The 23530-nt window shown below is 37.9% G+C and overlaps 2 protein-coding genes across 2 annotated transcripts; both read left to right on the top strand.

Moving 5' to 3' along the window:
* Positions 1–3719: 3719 nt before the first annotated feature.
* On the top strand, positions 3720–6977 carry LOC111921511 (26S proteasome non-ATPase regulatory subunit 6 homolog). The gene is made up of 8 exons (XM_023917095.3): positions 3720–3931; positions 4027–4141; positions 4680–4770; positions 5639–5784; positions 5872–6091; positions 6161–6269; positions 6349–6517; positions 6642–6977. The coding sequence occupies exons 1-8, from the start codon at positions 3796–3798 to the stop codon at positions 6814–6816; spliced, it is 1161 nt and encodes a 386-aa protein (XP_023772863.1). The 5' UTR covers positions 3720–3795; the 3' UTR covers positions 6817–6977.
* Positions 6978–9847: 2870 nt separating this feature from the next.
* Positions 9848–13295, top strand: LOC111921510 (uncharacterized). The gene is made up of 12 exons (XM_023917094.3): positions 9848–10195; positions 10306–10434; positions 10760–10954; positions 11038–11085; positions 11256–11384; positions 11539–11663; positions 11751–11861; positions 11963–12071; positions 12225–12343; positions 12479–12632; positions 12718–12862; positions 12946–13295. Exons 1-12 carry the CDS (start codon positions 10082–10084, stop codon positions 13014–13016), a joined length of 1449 nt encoding a protein of 482 aa, XP_023772862.1. The 5' UTR covers positions 9848–10081; the 3' UTR covers positions 13017–13295.
* The last annotated feature ends 10235 nt before the right edge of the window (positions 13296–23530 follow it).

Consider the following 23530-nt stretch of genomic DNA (forward strand, 5'->3'; position numbering starts at 1 on the left):
AAGTTTGTAACTTTACGTGCTAGATCGATCTTTGGAACCTAGATCTATCATTTGGGCAAGAGTTGTACGCCAGAAATCGAGACATGGGACTTGGACAGTAGCGACTCAGCAAGTTGTTCTTGGGAATCGGCAAGTCCAAGGCAATCTCCCAACTCTTGAAGATGAACTCGACGAGTTGTTCATACAACTCGACGGGTCGAGGAAAGGACTGGTTCATAGTATGAGGATGAACTCGACGAGTTGTCCATACAACTCGGCGAGTCGGATGAAGGTTCATTCGATGTTTGTATAGAAGGAGAACTCGTCGAGTCATTTCTAAACTCGACGAGTAGAGTCGTGGATGAGGACAGTTAAAAGGATAGGGACTCGACGAGTTGGCGGCCCAACTCAGCGAGTCAGGTCAATTGGAAGTTGACTTTGACTTTGACTTGGACTTGGTCAGGGGTAAAATAGTCATTTTACCCTAAGAGTAGATATCAGGTTATGACTGAGTGTTTTGTGTGGATTATAGCCGGAGGATTTCTGGAGCAGCAGCAAATAGAGATTTCCCACGCAGATTATCAATAAGTACTTGCACGAGGTGAGTTACCTTCCAGTAGCGGTTGGTCTAAGGCACCAGTGCCCGCCCACCAGTAGGATTCGTATGTTAGATGACTGTCTTGGTGATATTCATCTAAGTTTGCTACTACCTGATATGTTATGTTCTAGTATGATATGATGTTTTATATGCTAGTAGTAGTAGGGGAGATAGTCCCCAAGATTTTCGGTCGATAGGGCCGAAGAGGGGTAGTCATACCCAGTCATAATATATAGAATATGATTATGTGATACATGTTATGTGGTAGTAGTAGAGGGGTGAAATAGTCCCCAGTATCTGGTCGACAGGACTGAATGGGAGGCCAGCACCCAGATATGCTAGGCAATATCCGGTCAACAGGACCGAAGGGGATGCCATAACCCATATATGCTAGGCAGTATCCTGTCGTCAGGACCTAAGGGGAGGCCAACACCCATATATGCTAGGCAGTATCCGGTCGACAGGACCGAAGGGGAGGCCAGCACCCATATATGCTAGGTAGTATCCGGTCGACATGATCGAAGGGGTAGGTCAGACACCCAGATATGCCTGACAGTATATGTATGTTATGTGATTGTATGGTATGTGGTACGATGGGGGAACTCACTAAGCTTCGTGCTTACAGTTTACAGTTTTGGTTTCAGGTACCTCTTCAACGAAGGGAAAAGAGCTGGCGCGGTAGCATTACATCATACACACACGTATTGGTTTTCCGCATTTGAGATATTCTGGGATTGTACTCTGACATGTTACTATTTTATGATTTGGGTTTTTTGACATGATATATTGATTTATGAAATGATATATTTTTACGTAGTTTTCTTATGAATGTTCTTAAATCAGTTAATTAAAAATGAAAATTTTGGACTCGAAATTTGGGACGTTACACACAGCTCATTAGCCACTCGAGGCTACAACTTAATAAGACCCTCTGGTCAATGTGTCTTGGTAGGACCCTCCGGTCCCACAACTCAGGTGGACCCTCCGGCTTTAACTCAAATGGACCCCTCCGGTCCTAACTCAGTAAGCTCAAAATAATACATAACATAAATCACATAGCCAAAATGTAAAATATCACAATACTCAATATAAGCACATAAGACCCTCTGGTCACACAACTCAGATTACCATTCTAAGTATGTATAATGAAGACTCACCTCGTAAGAGTCGGATAATCTCGAACTCGAATCATCGGTCTAGCCTCCGCCTAACACAATACGATAATTATCCCTAATTAATAACGACTCTCAATGAAGCTAGACCAACCATTCTACAAACTCACAGAAGGGTAAAAGACCATTTTACCCCTCCATGGTCTTAGTGGTCCACAGATCGACCAAAACTAAAAGTCAACCAAAAGTCAACGATAGTGCGTACGCTGCGCATACCAACTCTCTACGTTGGGTGTACTGTGCTACCATGCAGGCATCGGGGATGCTCAACCCCTACGCTGCGCGTATTGGGATTACGCCCAGCGTACGTCCCAGATTCACTCTTTCTACTTGTTTGGTCTTAATCAGTTAAGACCTTGGCTCATATCATAGATCTGGACTCCTTAATAGCTCTTACTCCATAAAGTCAGTGACTTTAAGCCTTTGCATGACTGATAAGGTCACAAACACACAAAACCCTAAATCTCTTAACTCAAAATGCTTATATCTCATGCATGGCTTGATTCCAACATCCAAGTCTTGATTTTTATGACACTACACCACTGAATACACTCAAAGGGGGTTGGTCATAGTCTCTGGAGCTCAATATCTCATAAAATCTCAAACTTTTGCGACAAAACCCTAAAATACTCTGATATGATGCACAAATCAAAAGAGTGAAAAAGCTTAAAAGCTTTAAACCTATATATGAAACTCCCAACTCAGATATGCTCAGATCTAAGGGCCTGGACTCTCGTTCCTTCTTATCCAAAGCTTCTTCTTCACTCCAAGAACACAAAAAATTACTCAAAGGCTCTCAAATGCACTCACAAGCTCTATGAATGAAGGTTTAGGGTTTAAGAGGGTTTGTTGACTGAGAATGGTGGCCATGAATGAGGCCATCATATTCTTTATATAGGGGACTCACCCTAAATTAGGGTTTTCACTCTGGGCCTAGTACGCCTAACGTACTAGGTGGTGTCCATGTCAAAAGCACGTATATGAGTACGCTGAGCGTACACTCGCGTACGCCCCGCGTACTCATTCACCACCTTTTTCAAAAAGGGCTAAAATGGACAAGTACTCAAAAGATCAAGCTTTACAAGGTATACCTGGACTTGGGATGTTACAAGGCTAAGGGAGGCTAATGACCCTTTAAATAGGGTGCAAACCCCCATAAATTAAGGTTTCATCCTCCAGCTCCAACTCGTCGAGTTGGTCACTTAAGACATGTGGCCAAGTTCGTTCCTACTCGACGATTCAGGGCATCCAACTCGTCAAGTAGACCTTTCAAAATGAATATAAGATTGTAAAGTTTATAACTGAGAGTCGGGGTGTTACAAAATAATAGTTATATAAACACATATCACATATTATGAATTCTTATTTATTTAATTTTAAGAAAATTTACATTATTAACTAACGTAACTAAAGATTCTTCTACGGCATGTTTTACGAAAAATGTGAATGTTATACCAACACCAAGACTGATTATTGAAGCAAACTGAATGACGCTTCAATTAGTAATTATAATTCACATCTCAATATTGACATTCTCACCCAAGTTAAAGTAAGTTCACATTAAGCTTTTAACTCTAGTTTTTGTTTCATAATATTGAAAACCTTAATTTACTTCAATTTTTTGTGATTTATTTATCTCTAATATATTGTTATGTTGTTGTAAATTATAAATAATTAGTTCTAAGTGTTTGTATTGTATGATTATAAAAGTATGATACAACTATTAAAAGTAGAAGAAATGTAAGAAGTTATTGTGTAAATTAAAGTGGATCAAGAATGAAAAAAATATTAAAAATAGAAGACATGTAAAGAAACTTATTATGTAAATCAAAATGGAAGAACTTGAATTTTTGAAGGATACAAATCACCCTATTTTAACATAACATGTAAGTACATGGACTGAAAATGAAAATGTCGAAGAAAGAAGGGCTTAAACTACAACTTATCCAAATAAATAAGAATAAGGTTTCTCCTTCTGCAAGTCAAGAGAAGGGAGAAGAAACTAAAAGCTTTCCGATCAAGAACGAAAACCAGAAAATCGACGCCATGGAAGGTACAGAAGGCACACAGCAACCTCACCTAGTTCTAGCTAACAAGCTATTCCTTCTTACTCATTCCGATGTCGATGACATTGAAAAAGTTCGCCTTCGTGACGAGGTCATGTCCACTGTCGTGGCCGACGGTAATCATCTCCACTCAATACCGATTGGATCTCATAGATTTTTTTTGAACTTACGTTAATTTTTGTTCATGTTGTGTGTAATTTTGATTTTGAAGACATGGCGCCGTTGTACGAAACCCTAGCCGCGAGTTCGGTGCTGGAACTCGACCAGAAGGTCTTGGATTCCATGCGTGCTAAGATTGCCGAAGAGCTCAAGAAGCTCGATGAAAAGTAAGCTATGTTTCATTGCATCTCACTACCAATCCATGCTTATTTGCAGAAATATATATGCATATAGATTTAACGGCCTTGAATTTGAAGGTAGACGTTCTTATTTCCGCAACAAACTTTTTTCGTATATGTAATTCATCTGCATTTACATGGATTTGTTATTGATTCTGTTACTGAATGACATTGGCATATAACCACCGATACCTACATGAAAATGTTGCTGTAGTTATGCTTGAATAGGTTTGAAACGAACAGTCTAAATCTAAGCCATCAAACCATGAACTTAAGATCATAATACAAGCTGTTTGAGCTTGGGCTTTTGTATTGCAATGTAACAATGTATAAGAAAGTTAAAATGGCACACATTAGGATCAAATGTTAATAGCTTGCTGGACATAAATCTATGTTAATGGAATCTATGTTCAGGACCTCAAATTCCATGGCTTCCAGTTTGCTATTTAAGAAAATGCAAAGCAAAAGGAGTGATAGATTGGTTTGGCCTGTCTCACCATCTTTTTTGTGTTCTTGTTTTATTCAGAATTGCGGATGCTGAAGAAAATTTAGGAGAAAGTGAAGTTAGAGAAGCTCATTTGGCAAAATCTTTGTTCTACATCCGGATTGGTGACAAGGTATTCAACAAATAAAGTTTACCCTGTTCATGCACATTTTATATTATGTTGATTTCCAGGGCAAGTCCATAGTTTTTTCATGCCATAATAATGCCCCTATATTGTACCAAAACTCATAAACACCATAAGTTCATAAAACATAAATGCAACACATGCCATGATAAAATCATTCATCTGTTTAACAAAATATTTACTCAAAGATCCTGATAAATAATAAACAATTCCTTGTTCTCTTCTCTCAATTTCTGTTTTGAGTACGTGATAAGGAAACATGTTTAACGCCTTCAACAATTAACAAATTACACTCAACAAAGAGGATAAAATCAAAACGACTCATTAAGTGACCATTATAAGTTACCGATGGAAATAATTGTAACTTTTTTGTAGCAAAATGTTCTGAAAATAAAAAACCCAAAAACAAAATGATTATATGAATACTATAGTAAACAGGTTTTTATATGAATACATAAAGAAAAAAAACATTTTCTTCTATTGCATATGCTTTTTATTCTACACAAAATAAGCATCAATGTTTTGTAATTTCTGTTGTTCTCAACCAACAGTTAGTTAGATTAAAACAATTACCTATTTTTTCATATCAATTATGTTGTTCCATCAACAGTGACAAACCAAACATATATGAGAATACTCTGATTACCACTTATCAATGCTTTCTTTACTATCTTTACAACTGTCTAAACAACAATAATTGTTGCCAAACACTAAAAGAAGCAATTAACAATTAGAGAAATAGCATTTGGCAATCCTAATCTGAGCATCTGATACCTTTAATATGTCTTATTAACCTAATTAGCATTTCCATAAAAAACAGCTAACATTTTTTTTTTAAAATCTTTATTGCAACCAGGAGAAAGCACTAGAACAACTGAAGGTGACAGAAGGCAAAACAGTTGCTGTAGGGCAAAGAATGGACTTGGTATTTTACACTCTACAAATGGGTTTCTTCTACATGGATTTTGATCTTATATCAAGAAGCATCGATAAGGCAAAGAAGTGAGTTCTTCTTCTTCTTCTCTTGATTCAAATTCCATTACCTTGAAATCTTCATAACCATAATTCTGAAATTCTCATGGCACACAGCTTGTTTGAGGAAGGAGGTGATTGGGAAAGGAAGAACAGACTGAAAGTGTATGAAGGGTTGTACTGCATGTCCACTCGCAACTTCAAGAAAGCAGCTGATCTTTTCCTTGATTCCATATCAACTTTCACTACTTATGAACTTTTCCCATATGACACCTTCATATTCTACACTGTTTTAGCCAGTATTATTTCATTGGATCGGGTTTCCCTTAAGCAAAAGGTAACTTTTTTTTTTTTTTTTTTTTTTAATAATCTTTTTTCTAACTTCTTTTTTCTGTAATCTATGCAGGTTGTGGATGCACCAGAGATTCTGACAGTGATTGGAAAGATTCCATTTTTATCAGAATTTATGAACTCTCTGTACGAGTGTCAATACAAATCTTTCTTCTCTGCTTTTGGTGAGTTTATGTTTGATAACCTTTACATGTTGATGAGGGTTATTGGTTGTGGTTTAATTTAATGATTGTTTATTTGCAGCTGGGATCACTGAGCATATTAAGTTGGATCGTTATTTGCATCCGCATTTCCGTTTTTACATGAGAGAGATCAGGACAGTTGTCTATTCTCAGTTCCTGGAATCTTACAAGAGTGTCACCATTGAAGCCATGGCAAAGGCGTTTGGTGTCACAGTTGATTTCATTGATCTGTAAGCAATTCTCTCTCTCTCTCTCTCTCTCTCTCATAAGAAGCATTATTTGTTTATTTGAATGTGTGAGGGTATTTTGGTCTTTTTAACGATACATGTGTGTGAATTTGGTGGGGGGAAACAGGGAGCTGTCACGATTCATTGCAGCGGGAAAGCTTCATTGCAAGATTGACAAAGTAGCAGGAGTACTGGAAACCAACCGACCGGATGCAAAGAATGCTCTTTATCAAGCGACCATTAAGCAAGGGGATTTCTTGCTCAATCGCATTCAGAAGCTCTCTCGTGTTATTGATCTTTAACTCTTTCTTTCTTTAAGTCTGTAACCTCTCCTTCCTTCCATTTTCCCCAATTCAAGACTCCTCCTAGTAAACTACAAGACTCTTGTTTTGTAATAGTTTATGCTTTTTATGGTGTATCATGATTCTTATGCAAATTTATAATACCATTCATTACCTGTCCATGCATGTATGTTTTTTTGTTATATAACTATTCGTCCAACTTCACCTACGATTTTCTGTGACTTTGGAGGGTAGTTTCATAGTAGTCTACTAACAGTTTTTTTGGTTGTTGGTTGTTGAATGGAATGAAACAAACGATAAAGGAATCTAGGTAATGGAATGGAATCAGGCATGACAATTACAATAACTCTATTATTGTATATATTGGTTAAAGTAGATTACCCTAAAATATATATTTTCTAGTAATTTAATATTAAAAAATAAAATTTGTATATATTAATGCTCATGCTTTTCTGAAGAAAATTTGTCGTTTTACAAATTTCTTACCTATAAATGAGTTAAATACTAATTTTTATATCGTTTAAGGCATTAAAACCAAACAAAAAACGAAAGAGAAATCATGTTCTTTCAAGAATGCTTCATTCGTCATTCTATTACTCTAACTGTAAAACAAATAACTCTTTTTCATTCAAATGGAACAATAATTCCATTTCTTTCGATACCAAACCACATAACTTCTTAAAGTATCATACTACAAAATTTATTGGTTTTGCTGCAAAAAGAACAATCCCTTTTATTTTGAACTTGATATTTGTTGTATCATTTCAAATTAAATCCTTAATTTTATTTTTCTTGCAAGACAAGCATCATCAATTTATATACTGTATTTGAAATCTTCTTCATCTTTTGAGTGATCTTGTGGCAAGGTTAAGCCATGTATTGGAGAGTTAGGTTTAAATGAATTCTATGAATGCAGTGAGAATTTTAAGAGTTGATTTGTGTCTTTGGATTATCTGGATCAATGGCTATACACAATAAGAGTGCTATTTTCGTAACCATGGCTTTCTTTATTTTCTATGGCTAATTTTAAAAGCTAGAAAAAGTTTTCTAATTATTTTAAATCTAAGATTTGTTAATAAGTAATTTTAACTGAAACTATCTATTTATAAAACCAATATTTTCAAAATTGATAAAAATGTTAGTATAAATTTCATGGAATTTTACATTAAATTCACGAGTTTTAGCCCAAGTTAGATAAGATATTGAAATGTGTTTTTAGAAATTTTGACAATAATCAAACAAACAATTATAGAGTAGTTTTTGTTTCCTTATAGCAACATGTTGCTGGATAGAAGAACATCGCGATTCCTCATCTAATCTCATTGCTATCCGGGTCTCTCTAGATATAAACAATTACCCTTTATGTTTTTAGTCTCTTTGTCTTCCTAGGACAACTCCATAACCCCATACAATCGTCCCATTATTAAAATCACTCACTATTGTACCTCCCCATCTAATCTCACATACAGCCATTACTCTTTTTCTTTTAAGTATCTCACTCTTCCCACATATAACTATATATTACTTTTTGCGTTTTAGTCTATCAGTCTATCTCTGGGGGATAATCATTAAGGCCAATACTGCTGACGAGAAGTGGGGTCTACCATTGTGGGTGATTAAAACCGCCAATGCCTCACCCCTCATAAACCCTATGTTCCTTCTTTTATCATTACTTTTACCATCTCAAAACAAAAAATATCATCGCATAACGAACATCCTACAAACCGTTTTTGGTGTTATATAGTAACCATATAACAATACCATCATACCACAATTGGATAAACATTTTTTGAACCCATTGGTCATTGGGGAAAGTTGGAAAACTTGTAGGTTTTATAAATGACCTATAAGTTGATGATTTTCCCGTTTAAGTCACAATTTTTTTTTTACGAAAAAACTACAACTTTTCCAAATTTTTTATTTTGACAATTTATTGAAACTTAACCTATAAACCAGATAATCAAGCAAAATAAAAAAATAATGAAAAAGAAATTGTAGGTGCTAATTGGGAAAGAAATAAAACTTTTGTTTCAAACCATAAAAAGAAGAGAAATTTACAAATTTAGCCAAATACATTAATGATTTTTTTAAAAAATGTTAAAAAATCAAGTTTTTCTACATTGAAATCGTAGGTGGTTATGCCACGTGTGATTTCATCCCATGTATCTGCAATTTGACCTACATGGTCTACGATTTCGTCCCATATATATATATATATATATATATATATATATTGAAATCGCAGATGGCTTAGGTATACCTGCGATTTCCTCCAACGTACCTGCAGTTTCCTTTGGTCGATTTTGTTTTATATGTACCTGCGATTTCCTCCGATGTATGTATAAAATTTTTCAGGTGAAATTGATTTTGGTTGATTTCTTAAGCTGAATGTGTGAAAATGAAGGTTATTCAAAGTTTTAAGGTTTATATACTTCCTGTCCATAAACCCAAAGTAGGCCTAATTCGTAGCCCAATGTAGTGAATCGCATTTTAGCTTAATTACCTGTGATTTCCTTGACTATTTTTTGAAAAATGCTAATTGTTAGCTATTTAGTGAAAAATCATTAAGAATTTTGGATAAATTTGTAAATTTCTCAAAAGGAAAAAAAAAACCTTAAACCTTTTAGTGTTGAAATTAACCATTGCTATTGTTTATATAAATATTGAAGAACTAGTTTTTATATAATTGGTGGTTGATGTGGGAAAAATTCTATATAAAGTTAGAATTTTGCATGCTTTAAAAATTGATATTGCTCCTTTGTCTACTTCCCATATGATTTGACGTGGGCCACCTAAAGATACGATTTACCTAATTTTATTATACATATATTATATAAATTTATAATCATTTAGTATTATTTTTTAAAATTAAAGTTCAAATTTCAATCAATTACAATGAAGACATATCAACGGGAAACCATAGTTGAACCAATTTACAAAAATTAATTTAATTTCTAAGTATGTATAAATAAGGAATATACATCTACAACTCCCTTCCAAGTTGCTTAATACATTGTTGTTAACGAAATATTCCATCCGTTAATAGCAAATGGGCTAACCTCAAAATTTTCATAATTTCATTGTTATTTGCCTCACGCAACAATAACATCGCTTGGATTTAAAGAGAAGAAAACCCCAAGAACACAAGCGAAAGTTGACCATTTCGGCTTCAAATCGAAGAAAAACACCCAACTCTCCTTCTGGTTTCATCTATAATTTCACGAACAAGTTCAAAAGAATCCCAAAAACAAAGACCAGTAAAAGAATGGCTTTTGTAGATTTCAAAGAACTTCAAGAGAAATTATCTACTCAGTTTAGACCATGGCAACGATCCTTCCAATTCTGGGCCAGGGCTGCTGATATCTATGCTGGTTATAAGGTGGGACACTGATAATTCTTATTCTTATTTATTTATTTATTTTGGGTGTATCTTTTTCAGGGTGTTGACTGTTTTTTTGATTTTGGGTGTTTTTGGATGTGTGTTTTTAGTTGTTTCAAGTTAGGGTTAGTTTTGAAAAAGATGTTGAAAAGGCAGAGGTAATGTGGGAGAGACATCATGAACATGCTGCTGACAAACTTTATTCCATGTGCTATGATATGGGTGGATTCTTTCTCAAGGTTACTTTTAAATTCTTCACCTTTTTTTTATCTCATGGGTATAAACTATAAAGAGTCTTTATGCTAAAAAGGCTGAATCTTTGTTGCTCACATTTTCTTTAACGTGTGTGACTATTTAGTATTTCATATTTATGCCAATTTATGGACCAATAAGGGGTTTCTGAATTTAGTCTGATTTCAAGATTTTGTTTGAACTTTTAATCATGGGTATTGTTCTTTATTCCATTTTATGGACCATAAAGGTGCAATTAAAATTAGGGTTTTCAAATTTGGTAGAGTATAATTATAATTGGGATGTGAAATGGGGTTTATGAATTATGATTAGGTTGCTCAAGTTGTTGGGAAGCCTGATTTGGCTCCAACTGCATGGGTGAGAAAGCTAGTGACTTTGTGTGATCAAGCTCCTAAAACCCCATCTAATGTGGTGAGGCTTCTTCTTGAGAAGGAGTTGGGTAAAAGCATTGCAGAGATTTTTGAAAGATTTGAATGGGATCCTATTGGCTCTGCTTCAATTGCACAGGTATGGGTATGGAATTTGTTAAAATGGAAGTAGGAGGCTATAACACACAAATAAATGAAAGTGTATGTTGCTATTCCATGTAGGTTCATCGAGCTAGGCTGAAAGGTGATAAGAAAGATGTTGTTGTGAAGGTACGTCATACGTGTACTTTAAGGCCCCGTTTGGTACCAAGGATAGGACTGAACATGTCAGTCTTTGTACTGTGTCTGACATGCATTAGACTGGCACTGAGACTTGATGTCAATACTCAATAGGACAAAAATTGTAATTTTTGATGTTTTAACTATTAAATGCTTTGTAGGTACAACATCCTGGTGTTCAAGATTTAATGATGACAGATCTTCGAAATTTACAAGCTTTTGCTTTATGCTTACAAAAGACGGATCTCAAATTTGACTTGTTCTCTGTGTGCAAAGAAATGGAAAAACAGGTTTGTTCTTTAGAAATCCAAGAAATCACATGATTTGAATGCTAAAAGTTTAGGTGTAAGTCACCAAAGTTTCATAAACAGGGTAAATTTAAAAGTTAGTTGTTTTGTTCTTGTTTATGTGGATAATAACTTATGCTCATTTATGCGATTCAAGATAGGGTATGAATTCGATTTTACAAGAGAAGCTCTTGCTATGGATAGAATTAGAACTTTTCTGAGTGAAAATAACAAAAAGATGCTTGTTAAAGTCCCACGGGTAATCCGGGATGTTGTCACAAGGTGAATAATGATCTTTTAATTACATTATTTAAAATTTTAACTTTATTCACTTTTCATAGTTATTTTTTGTTTTAAAAATTTGAGTAGGAGGGTTTTGGTGATGGAATATATAGATGGAATCCCGATATTAAACCTCAAAGATGAAATAATGAAAAGAGGAATAAATCCAGATGGTAAGATCGCAGTGGCAGCAAAGCAGTAAGCTCCATAGACCTTAAGAGTATGAGACTTTTGTTGCAATAAACACCTTTCAACTATTGTACATATGCAACTCTAAATTAAACTATATTTAAATGCAGGAACATTTTGAAAAGTTTGAGTCTTGCTTATGGACAAATGATACTCAAAAGTGGTTTTTTACATGCGGATCCTCACCCTGGAAACATTCTCATCTGTAAAGGCTCACAAGTAAGTAAGAAACCAAAAGCAATCACTGCTAGATGATGATATTTTCAACTTTTATCATGAGATCTTGAAACCTTAATTCGTTTGTTCTATCATATTAAAATGCCATGTTTTAGATTCATTCATGTAACATTGTTCACAATCTTTCTTGCTTAGGTTGCTTTGCTTGACTATGGACAAGTCAAAGAACTTCCTAATTCCTTGAGGTTTGGTTATGCTAATTTGATTCTTGCTATTGCTGATAATGATCACATAAGGGCATCTGAGGGCCTTAGGTATTACACTATTAGTAGCCTTTTTTTTTGGAGTGAATCTCAATTGTTAAAACAACAAAAAAAATCTAGATCTACATTGATTTCATAACAATTAGTAAAACTGTAAGAGAATTGATTGATATCATGTTTAAACAGGGAGCTTGGGATAAATACCTTAAGCCTATGTGATAATGAAAAGGAAGAATTGTTTAAGCTGGCTCAGGTTATGTTTGACACGAAGCTGCCACCTGGAGTGAAGATGTTGCAGCCTTATGCAGAGGATGCCACGTTGAAGAAGGTTGCTGTTCAGGTCTGTGACTCTGTTTGTTTATTGGAGTTAATTATCTTCATCGAAGGAATTTCTGTTTAGCTCATTTATTGATGTTGATTAATAGGCCTTTCCGGAGGAGCTGTTTTCCGTTCTACGAACGGTGCATTTGTTGAGAGGGCTTAGCGTCGGTCTAGGACTGAATTACTCGTGTGCGGAGGAGTGGCGGCCAATTGCGGAGGAAGCTTTGTATCATTCCGGCAGACTAAAAGGTTTGATTGTACCGTACAAGTCTGTAATGCGCGTGACATTAAGCTACTAATTGTGATGTTTAACCTCTTTTCTGCTGTTTCAGATGAGAATCTGAAGTCAAGGAACCGTCGGAGGCGGAGGTTTCTGAGAAGATCGTCGGGGTGGAGGAAGTAGAGCTGGGAGCCACCGCTGTCTTGTTTCTCCGACGACCGTGGTTGCTAGTTATAGATCATTTCGTTGGTATTGTGTTTGATGAATATCATCCATTTGTTAGGATGATTAGGTCATCGTTTTCTTTCATTTTGTCAGGTAAGAACTGAGAGAGTAAAAGAGCCACAACCGAGTTGCAGGGATTTGAAAACGATAACGTTATAGTAACTTTGATTAATTTATTAATTTAATACATTCAAATTCATGGAAATAAAAAAATAAAAAAAAAGAAGTTTATTTTTATTTGAGAAAATTACAAAAATGGTTTCTACTATGAAAATTGTTACTTTGGTCTGAAAATATTTGGATTAGCATCCCTGATTCGAATCTTTCATTTTGTTGTGACTTTGGTCACCGTTAATTATGTTATGTTAAATCTTAATATCATTAATTATGTTCTGTTAAATCCTTATAAAATGCCAATACTGCCCCTGTTAGTATAACCACCGCCTCCATTCGCTTTTCCTTCCTTCCGCTCTCCCCTAAATGATACTCTTTTTCTCTATCCTTTTTTTTTTTTTTTTTTTTTTTTTGTGTGAATCAAACTATGAAATCATCAACAAAAGTTCACGATTATAATACGGAATAATAACTCTAAGGTTTGTTGTATTCTGCTTCCATCCACGAGCTTCAATTGATTTCAGATGTATTTGTTTTCATTTTTATTTTGTTTCAGATGAATTTCCATGATTTGTCTCAAAACAAGAGGGATATTGAAATGAAACTGCTATCTTTAGGGATAGGGGAATTCAAGAATTGCTTGAGTAAGCCAGTTCATGAGTTGTTATGATAAGTTCATAAATAAGTTTCATGAGTCGTTATGATAACAGTAACCTCATAGGGTCACACGTGCTCTCTACTCAACACATGTCTAGAAGACTCTTTTTCAGTCAACATGAAGTCTTAGTGTGCCTTATATTTAGGATTATAGTTGTACTAGCAAGTATATATTAATTCATAGTATGCGTTGTAATATACACATAGAAAACTATTAATAAGCTTCTATTTTTTCTATCTTTTATATGGTATCAAGAGTCAGTTAAATTTCTTTGTCTCTTATATGGTATCAAGAGCCAGTTAAATTTCTTTGTCTCTTATATGGTATCAAGAGCTGGTTAAATTTCTTTTTGCTTTGTTCCTCCATGGCTACCAATCATTTCTTACTCGGTCTTGCCACCAATTCTTCACTTAATTTTCAATTTCCCTCCATTAGCATCACGTTAGATGTGACATCCCCAATTTCACGGCCAGAAAATACCGATTTGTTTATGCTTTGTTTTATAAATCAGAGTGATTGTTTAAAGAAAACGGTTGCGGAATTTGTTCCCAAAATAAAATATGATAACCATTTATCAAAACATTTCTCAAAGAGAATGTATTTTCATTAAAAAATAAAACCTCGGGATGTCATGTTCCGATACAGACCAAAAGCATAAACAATATAAAATAGACCTTACAACAGTTATTTATAACTACTGATCTATAAATCAAAATCTCTCGTCAAGTCCACCAACTTATACTCTTGTGTCATTACCTGTAATGCAAAGAAAACTGAGTGGGTCAGGCTTGGGAGCCTGGTGAGCATATAGGGTTTTCAACCCACAATAATACAATTATTATATTCAATCATTAAACAAACAACCCAATTACCCATCCCCATTATATTTTTTACTCTTAAGGTTTTACCCTAAGAATCAACTATCATTTATTCATTCATTCCTAAGGATTGATCTAAGGAATTGACACGAAGTCCATTGCTGCCAAAGTTTATCTATCAGGTACTAAATTCATAGTTATCAGACGCTAACTCCATAGTCGCCGGGGTTTACTCAAGCGGCGCTAACTCTATAGTCACCAAGGTTCACTTAACAGGCACGAAGTCATATCGTCACCAAGGTTTACTCAATAGGCGCTAACTCCATAGTCACCAAGGTTTATACAATAGGCGCTAACTCCATAGTCACCAAAGTTTATACAATAGGCGCTAACTCCATAGTCACCAAGGTTTATACAATAGGTGCTAACTCCATAGTCACCAAGGTTTATCTAACAGTAGGCGCTAACTCCATAGTCACCAAGGTTTATCTAACAGTAGGCGCTAACTCCATAGTCACCAAGGTTTATACAATAGGCGCTAACTCCATAGTCACCAAGGTTTATCTAACAGTAGGTGTTAACTCCATAGTCACCAGGGTTTATCTAACAATAGGCGCTAACTTTATAGTCACCAAGGTTTATACAATAGGCGCTAACTCCATAGTTGCCACTATTTCATCTACCATGTTCTACCCAACATATTTTGTAGATATAAAATACATATATAGTTTGAATCATTTAACACCCGTATAAAAACATCAAATCCAAGCCCATCTCAAATAGAAAAATAATATATAACACATAACACGTATTTCATAGCTAATACTTTATATTTATGTGTTAGAAGAAAGTAACCACACACTGACACATATAAACAACAATATATATATATATATATATATATATATATATATATATATATATATATATATATATATACACATAGCACGTATTTTATAAAATACTTCATATCTATGTGTAAGATGAAAGTGACTATACACTCACTTGATCAGAAGATGATCGGATAACACTACAGCTCTAAGAGTAGTATTCTTCGGTGAAACCGGGATATCTTCACACACCGGGTTTCTCGCGGGCAGAGCTTTGGCTCAGAAACTCTTTTCTTCTCGGGATCTTCGGGGCTTCGGGACTCGCTTCGGGTCTCGGGGTTGATACCGGGGCTTCGGGGGGTTAAAATAGGGCTTAGAGGGTGTATTGGGAGTGGGAGAGAAGGGATGGAGCAACCATAGTCGGCTGGCCCTTCAAATCTATTTATAGGGCAAATTTGGCCCTTGCCACGTCGTGGCACCCTTTTTCCACGTCGTGGGCTTGGTCGTCACTGCATACGTCATTGCAAGTTGCATCTGGGGGACTCCCGGAGGTGTCAGAAGACTTGCCACGTCGTGGTCTCTGACAGTTTTGGGGTTTCGCGCCCCGTACTTCAGAAATTCATAACTTTCGCATACGAACTCCGTTTTCGACGTTCTTTATATCGACGCGAAGTTGAGATTATGCTCTACAACTCTCGTTTAGACTCCATTGGCTAATTTTGACTTTATTTTTAATATATTATAAATATATTACTTATATATTATCTTTAGTAGGCCGGGACAGGAAAACTCCGTTCGAAATTCATAACTCCTTCATCTGAACTCCGTTTTCGTCCGTCTTTCCGTCGTTGCACCACTATCGATGAGATATTAAATTATCATTTAGATCACTAAGGATAGGTATCTATCTACCTTAAATTCACTATTTACGTCGCGCTGGGTCGAGCTGGGTCGTGTCGCTTCTGTCGCGAAACTTCGACAGGTAATAACTTCTTCGTTATAACTCAGATTTTGGCGTTCTTTATATGCACGGAAACCTTGTGACATATACTACAACTTGGTTAAGATTAATCCTTCTAAATAATCTTCCATAAAAAAGACATTTTTGATGCTTATCGTCTCTAAATTGACTAGCCCGGATCTACGGGCGTTACACTAGACCGTGACAACTATTCTTTACGACGATTCACCATCATATCAACTCTTGAAGCTTTTGAATTGGAAAATTTTACCTTAACCCAAATCCCCTATCAGAGACCATTACTGTCTCCCCACCGAAGGTCCTCTCAACACATAACCTAATCCCGAATTTACCCTTTGGAAAAAGAAAGAGGTTCATCTTATTGTGGCTACAATTGACACTCTCTAAACGAGCCCTAGTGTAACATCCTGTTTCGAATCATCTGATATTAGGGTTTGTGGGCTGCAACCCGGGCATGAGGAAGTCTCGGGGTTGCGACGAGTTGCTAGAAGTGTAGGGCATCTCCACATTTTTCCGTGAGTATGAGATTTATTGGAATATCGAGGAAGCTATAGAAGTTTGACGTTTTAGCAGGATAAGTCCCTCATTAAAGAAAGGTGACAGCTGAGTACGTTGGGCATACGTATGTGTACGCTTAGCGTGCTCATGTGTGTGACTTTTAAGCGGAGCCACCTAATACGCTGGGCGTACTAGGCTCAGAATGAGAAACCCTAATTGAGGGGTGTCCCTATATAAAGAATGAGATGGCCTCATTCCTGGCCACCATCCTTAGTCAATAAACCCTCTTAAACCCTAATCCTCGTTCTTGAGCTTGCGTGTGTCCATTTGGGAGCCTTAAGCAATTTTGTGTGTTCTTAGAGTAAAGAAGGAGTGAAAGTCCAGGCCTTGGATCTGAGCATATATGAGTTGGGAGCTTCATCATGAGGTATAAAGCTCCAAGCTTTCTCACTCTTTTGTTTTGAGCTTCATATTAGAGTATCTTAGGGTTTTATCCCAAAGTTGGAGACTTTATGAGTTATTGATCTCCAGAGACTATGACCCACCCTATTTGAGTGTATTTAGTGGTGTTGTGTCATAAAAATCAAGCCTTTGACGTTGGAATCAATCCATGCATGAGTTATGAGCATTTTGGGTTAAGAGAGTGAGTGTTTTGGGTGTTTGTGACCATATCAGCCATGCAAAGGCTTAAAGTCACTGACTTTATGGAGTAAGGGATATTAGGGAATCCAAATATGTGATTTGAGTCAAGGTCTTAACTGATTAAGACCAAATGAGTAGCAAGAGTGAAACTGGGGATTACGCTGAGCGTAATTCCAGTACGCCCCACGTACCGCCCCAGTTTCCCCGATGGCCAATCTGGATTCATGAGTACGCTGAGCGTACCAAGGGAGGCACGCCCCACGTAACCTCACTGTGGACTTTTGGGCTAAGTCTCATTTTTGGGCCTTGAGTGTTGGGACTGGAGTTTGGGCTTGTTGCAATAGAGTTTTGGACCATAATATTATATATACATATGTGCTTTGGGCCCTTGAGTTGGGCTTGCCACTTAGATTGGAGAGTTGGGCCTCGGGAGATCTCATTTATTATTGGGCCTTGGTGGGCCCAATGGGTTTTAGGTTATGGATGGGCTGGTTAGTGGACTACCTTTAGACCTAATGAGTAAGAGTTTGGACTTAGTTCCTAATTGGGTTAATTGTGGGTTTGGCTCAGAGTTAGAGGTCGTACGTAGCAGCAACGTTTATAGGGGATGTTCATCATGCAAGGTGAGTCTTCTCACTATACTTACCATGAGTGGTATCTTTGTGTGACTGAGATGTCTTATGTGTTTATATTGAGTACTGAGATATCCTGCATTATGTCTATGTGATTTATGTTGTGTATTATTTTGTGCTTACTTAGTTATGGGATTGGAGGGTCCCATTGAGACACATTGATCGGAGGGTCTTACTGTGTTATAGCCTTGAGTAGCTAATGAGCTGTGTGTGGTATTTTGGGGAACTCACTAAGCTTCATGCGTATCGTGTTATGTGATATGTGTTTCAGGTTTTTCTCAGGACCGCGGGAAGGCATCGGCTTGATTGTACACACCAGTGAAAGAGTTATGTTTTGAGGATCCTGGATTTTAATCAAACAATTATGGAGTTGTGAGTTGTAAATTAAATGAATGAGATTTTTGTAAAATGTGTTATGAGAATTATGTTATTTTAAATGAAAATATTGTTTGAAAATTCACGGTGTTACAAGTTGGTATCAAAGCCTTAGTTTGAGGGATTTGGATACACCTTCGGGTATGTTTGGACTCAAACTGGAGATTTGAGAAAAAATTTCAAAATAAATGAATTTTCTAAAACAAACAAGAGTTTCTATGAGAAAAATGAGAAGGAGCAGTGTGTACAATCAGCCAGAGCTCGAACGGTGATTTATCAAAATACCCTTACTTATTTTTTTATGAGTTATTATTGAGATATTAGTGATGCATGCTAGAAGATAGGCTAGGTGTTTCATATTTTAGGGATAAAGTTGCCTGATTTGTGATGCGTCAGCCTAGGAATGTTGCTATCTGTGATGTGCTTTGAGTATGTGCGAAGTAAGAGTATCCGGTAGGAATCTTTTAGAGAGAAAGCTTTGAGTAGAAAAGTAATATAGGAAGAGATACCTAGATGAGCATTGGAGGAGCCTATTGAGCGAGTAGTTAGATACCCACGAGGGGTAGAGTTGCTTGAGTTCGGTGATACCTTTTGAGTGTGAGTAGAGCAAGTGGAGTTGTAACCTAGAGTGGTTTTACGTGTTGGTAGAGATTATTCGATGCCCGAATGCTGCTTGCTTTGTGCTTTGTGGAACTCTTGATGATGGGAGTCAGCTACTAAGTGAATATGACGATATTCAGGAGGTAGATGGGTGATGTCATTAGGAGTTGTTTAGCAGCTGATGGCAAAAAAGTGCGAGAACCTAGGGAGTCACCTTAGTCAAATGAGTACGTTGATAGAGGAGAGTATTCACTGGGGGGACCAGGTTTAACGGGATTGGTGATCGAGAAGGTTGAGCAGCTACTTAGGAAATTTGGGACGATCCGTGTGGAAAGTATGGGTAGATGTGGCAGGTAGTATGGGCCCGTACTACTAAAAGTAGAGGACCCGTACTCAAAACAGGGAGAATTCCAGAGGTTCTAAGTATCAGATTGAGAGGAGATAACATGGTTCGGGCACCATGATTCGTAGCGGATTCAGAGGAGATAACATGGTTCGGGTGCCATGATTCGTAGCAGATCGAGAGGTAATCACATGGTTCGAGTACCATGATTCGTGGCAGTTAGTGCATCTAGTTTTACCAGTTATCCCGTTGTGATTGATTAGACTGAGATTAGATGTGATAGAGTGTGGGACCAGAGGGCCCTATCGAACGAGTTTCAATGGAGCATACCTTGAGAAGGAAATTGAGTTAGTTTATGAGAGATTTTTGGTGAGATTCCAGTTGGAGTCGCAAGACTTAGGGATGCGTAAAGATGATACTTATTGGGGGATCGCGGTCTGAGTTGAGCAATCGACCGGTAGATGAGACGTCACCTTTTGTGACAAGAGTTGTGTTGTCCCCGTTTCTGGGAGAAGCGAAGGAGATAGCGAGTTTCCGGTTTCAGAGTTGGAGGTAAACCCCGTGGGGTAGCATAGGGTTGCAACCTTTTCGCCAGAGTATTTGGGTAGTATGTTTGCTGCGAGGTATTTTCATGCCATGAGAGAGTCATTAGTGGGACTAAGATGGAAGAGGACAAGGAGGTGCCTTATTGAGGGAGGCATACTTTTAGCAGTAGTTCCAGGTGATCAAGAGGAGTATATCGGGGCGGTGACCCTCGTTGTTTACGTTGTGTATCGACTGTGAGAGTGAGGTCTCTTGCTCTTATGATGATTCTTGCGATGGGAGGCTGGTCGAGGGATCAGTGACGAGGTGCGTGATAGTGTATTATTTTGAGATTGAGAGTTAGGTCTATTCGAAACATTTGAGTATCCGACGGTGTGTCGGTCTGAGGCTTCGAGATGACTAGAGGCAATCACGTTGGGAGGATTCAGAGATTTTTGTCTTATTTGTAGGATATTAGGAGTTGGTTGGTTTCCATTGGGAAGATCATTGAGTGATTACGTGGTATGTTCCAAGAGTCAAGTGATGTACCTGGTAAAAAAGTCTAGAGTAGATTATTGGTATGTCAATTGGTGATGGTTCGAACCCTGAGTGGGGGAGAACTGGGTATTCTATTGGGAGGATCAATGATTCGTTCAAGTGCGGGTAGAGAACTAGTTATGGAGATCTTCGGTGCGGACACATGAGACCTAGGTTATTTGTGGATGAGGCGAGGTGCAAGCCGGGATGATGTATGAGTATGTGCTTAAGAAAGGATGAGTGAATCCACGGCGGGTGGCCGTTGGTCAGAGAACTTATTGGGGCTAGGGAATTTTTCGGGTTTGCAAATGTTGAGTTCGAGGTGGTTGGGTCGCTGAGTTCAGGGTGCAATAGCTGAGATTTGCGGGTATAGGTATAGATTGTGATTTATACTCCAGAAGGGGCAACAGTTGATTTGTCAACCAATTTCAGAGTTGGTATGAGTTGTTTCCTATTTGTGGTGATCAGTAAAGGATGGAGCTTCGGATTTTTGTCAACGTGTATTCAGTCGTTGATGATTCCGCTGTATTTCCATTTGGGAGATGGAAGTATTTCGAGGTTTCGAGTTGAGTAAGTGGAAGATCAATAGTTGAGGCAAGACAACGTGAGATGTTGTGATGGTGTACTGAGGTACCCAAGTATGAATGTATGATTTCCTAATTTTTGGTCATGTTGAGACTCGAGTGTGAGATGGCGAGTGGAGTACCGAGAGATTTTTGTTCCAGTGGGAACCTATCAGTTAAGTGTCGCCGGAGTGGGATTGTCTAAAGGTGTATATGTGTTGAGAAAAAGTGCCTTGCCTTCGAGAATTTGCATCATGGAGTGGTGGTGCATAAGTTGGGTAAGTTTAAGCACCTACCTATGTTGAGCTGCAGAGCATGAGTTTGTAAACTCAGTGTAGTGATGTCTTGATGATGAGATTATGGGGGTGATAAAAGATAAAGTGGATCTGGGTGGGAGTAATCGCTTAGGATTATCAAGAGAAACCATGGAGTGAGCCCATGGTGAGTCAGCGAACTAGAGAGTGTTGTAAGACTACGGGGAGCCATAGCATTCATGAGTTAGTGGGAAAGGGTATCGTGGTACTATAGGGAGACGTAGTATTCGCTAGTTACCAAGAGAGTGTCGTGATACTGTAGGGAGCCGTAGTACTCACTAGTTAGCGAGAGAGTGATGTGACACTACGGGGAGCCGTAGTATTCACTGGTTAGCGGGAGAGTGTTGTGATACTGCAGGGAGCCGTAGCACTTGCTGGTTAGTGAGAGGGTATCGTAAGCCTACGGGGGGAACAGTAGCACTTAGTAGCTGATAAGAGTGAATACTGTTCTGCGGGGAGCTGTAGTATTCACTAGTTAGAGTATGACGCAAAGGAGTTCTTAGGCTGGGGTATCCTTACCGCTTGAGTCTTCCAGAACCTGGTGGCCGGACCAGGGGCGAGACTGGGGTCTCTGTGTCGGTCGAGGATTGTTGTATCCCGGGTTGAGGAAGGATTATCGTAATCGGAAGGAGTTGGAGAGATGGTGTGTGCATAGATTCACGAATCGCGGGTTCAGGTTGAGCAGCAGATTGGAAATGAGTGGTTCCAATTCTGCTGTGGAATCAGACTCTCGAGTTGAGTTTGGGTCAATTAATGTGTTGAGTAAGCAATGTGAGGTTCCGGATTTGTAGATGGGTTTCATTTTAAGGGGTATTGATCTTTATCTAATGTATTAGACCGGAGTGGGTCAGTTTTGTTGGTATGGGAATACTCGTGAGACGCGTGGAACCAGTAGGTGGCAGACAACAGAGGTCGGAGGTGAGACAATTTCAGATGGGGTTGTAGTATTCTCTTGGGGTAAAGCAAACTTCGTGACTTGTGTGTTACGATGAGCCGAGATAGTTATTGTGAGAAGGAAGTCGGTGAGATGTTTTTGGTATGCAACGAGTAACCTTTAGAGGTTCATCTATTGGGTCGAGAGCTGACCCAGTATCTAGTGTTGAAAGGGAAATTTGAGAGGAAGTTGGGGCTTATATCTATAGATGTTAGAGGATACTTCCAAGAGAGCATGGTCTTTTTCTTGTGTTCGAGGTCATATTTTTAGGGTTCATTCTTTCCGATGAGTTCTGATAGCTGTTCAGGGTTGGTTCCTTAGTGGGTTATAACCTTTCTATTCCTCTTAAGTTCGATCGGGATCGATTAGAGAATCAGAGTTGGTAGAATGTTCTTAGAGTCTGTTAATCGAGAGCGATCAACATTATATTTTGAGAGGGTGGTCTGGCAGGGAGAGAGACCACTAGTGTTTTCAAGTTCGGGAGAGTCAAATTGAGTACTGCAACGACATATGGGTATGCCATTCTTTGGGGTCGGGAGTTCCTGTTGGGATCAGGTGTCTTTGGAAGAGATTGTTGTATGATATGAGGTCCTTTCAGTGGTGCTTCTTGGGTTATTGGGTTCAATCTATGTGTTGATCAGGAGCGATTTCGAGGGCGAAATCTAATTCAAGTGGGGGAGATTTATAACATCTTGTTCGGATCGTCTGAGATTAGGGTTTATGGGTTGCAACCCAGGCATGAGGAAGTCTCGGGGTTGCGACGAGTTGCTAGAAGCGTAGGGCATCTCGACACCTTTCCGTGAGTATGAGGTTCATTGGAATCAGAGTTATATCGAGAAAGCTATGGAAGTTTGAAGTTTTGTCAGGATAAGTCTCTCATTTGAGAAAGGTAGCAGCTAAGTACGTTGGGCGTACGTGTGTGTACGCTTAGCGTACTCATGTGGGTGACTTTTAAGCGGATCCACCTAGTAAGTTGGGCGTACCAGAGGGTAAGTTGGGCGTACTAGGCTTAGAATAAGAAACCCTAATTGAGGGGTGTCTATATATAAAGAATGAGATGGCCTCATTCCTGGCCACCATCCTCAGTCAATAAACCCTCTTAAACCCTAA

The sequence above is a fragment of the Lactuca sativa genome, chromosome 4 (assembly GCF_002870075.4).
Source record: "Lactuca sativa cultivar Salinas chromosome 4, Lsat_Salinas_v11, whole genome shotgun sequence".
NCBI classification, from domain to species: domain Eukaryota; kingdom Viridiplantae; phylum Streptophyta; class Magnoliopsida; order Asterales; family Asteraceae; genus Lactuca; species Lactuca sativa.

Excerpts from the sequence above, each read along its gene's own strand:
- LOC111921511 (XM_023917095.3), top strand. The coding sequence starts at position 3,796 with ATGGAAGGTACAGAAGGCACACAGCAACCTCACCTAGTTCTAGCTAAC. Across the intron at positions 5,785-5,871 it reads AGCATCGATAAGGCAAAGAA|CTTGTTTGAGGAAGGAGGTG; the intron begins GTGAGTTCTTCT and ends CATGGCACACAG. Across the intron at positions 6,518-6,641 it reads ACAGTTGATTTCATTGATCT|GGAGCTGTCACGATTCATTG; the intron begins GTAAGCAATTCT and ends GGGGGGAAACAG.
- LOC111921510 (XM_023917094.3), top strand. The coding sequence starts at position 10,082 with ATGGCTTTTGTAGATTTCAAAGAACTTCAAGAGAAATTATCTACTCAG. Across the intron at positions 11,086-11,255 it reads AGAAAGATGTTGTTGTGAAG|GTACAACATCCTGGTGTTCA; the intron begins GTACGTCATACG and ends AATGCTTTGTAG. Across the intron at positions 11,862-11,962 it reads ATCGCAGTGGCAGCAAAGCA|GAACATTTTGAAAAGTTTGA; the intron begins GTAAGCTCCATA and ends ATTTAAATGCAG.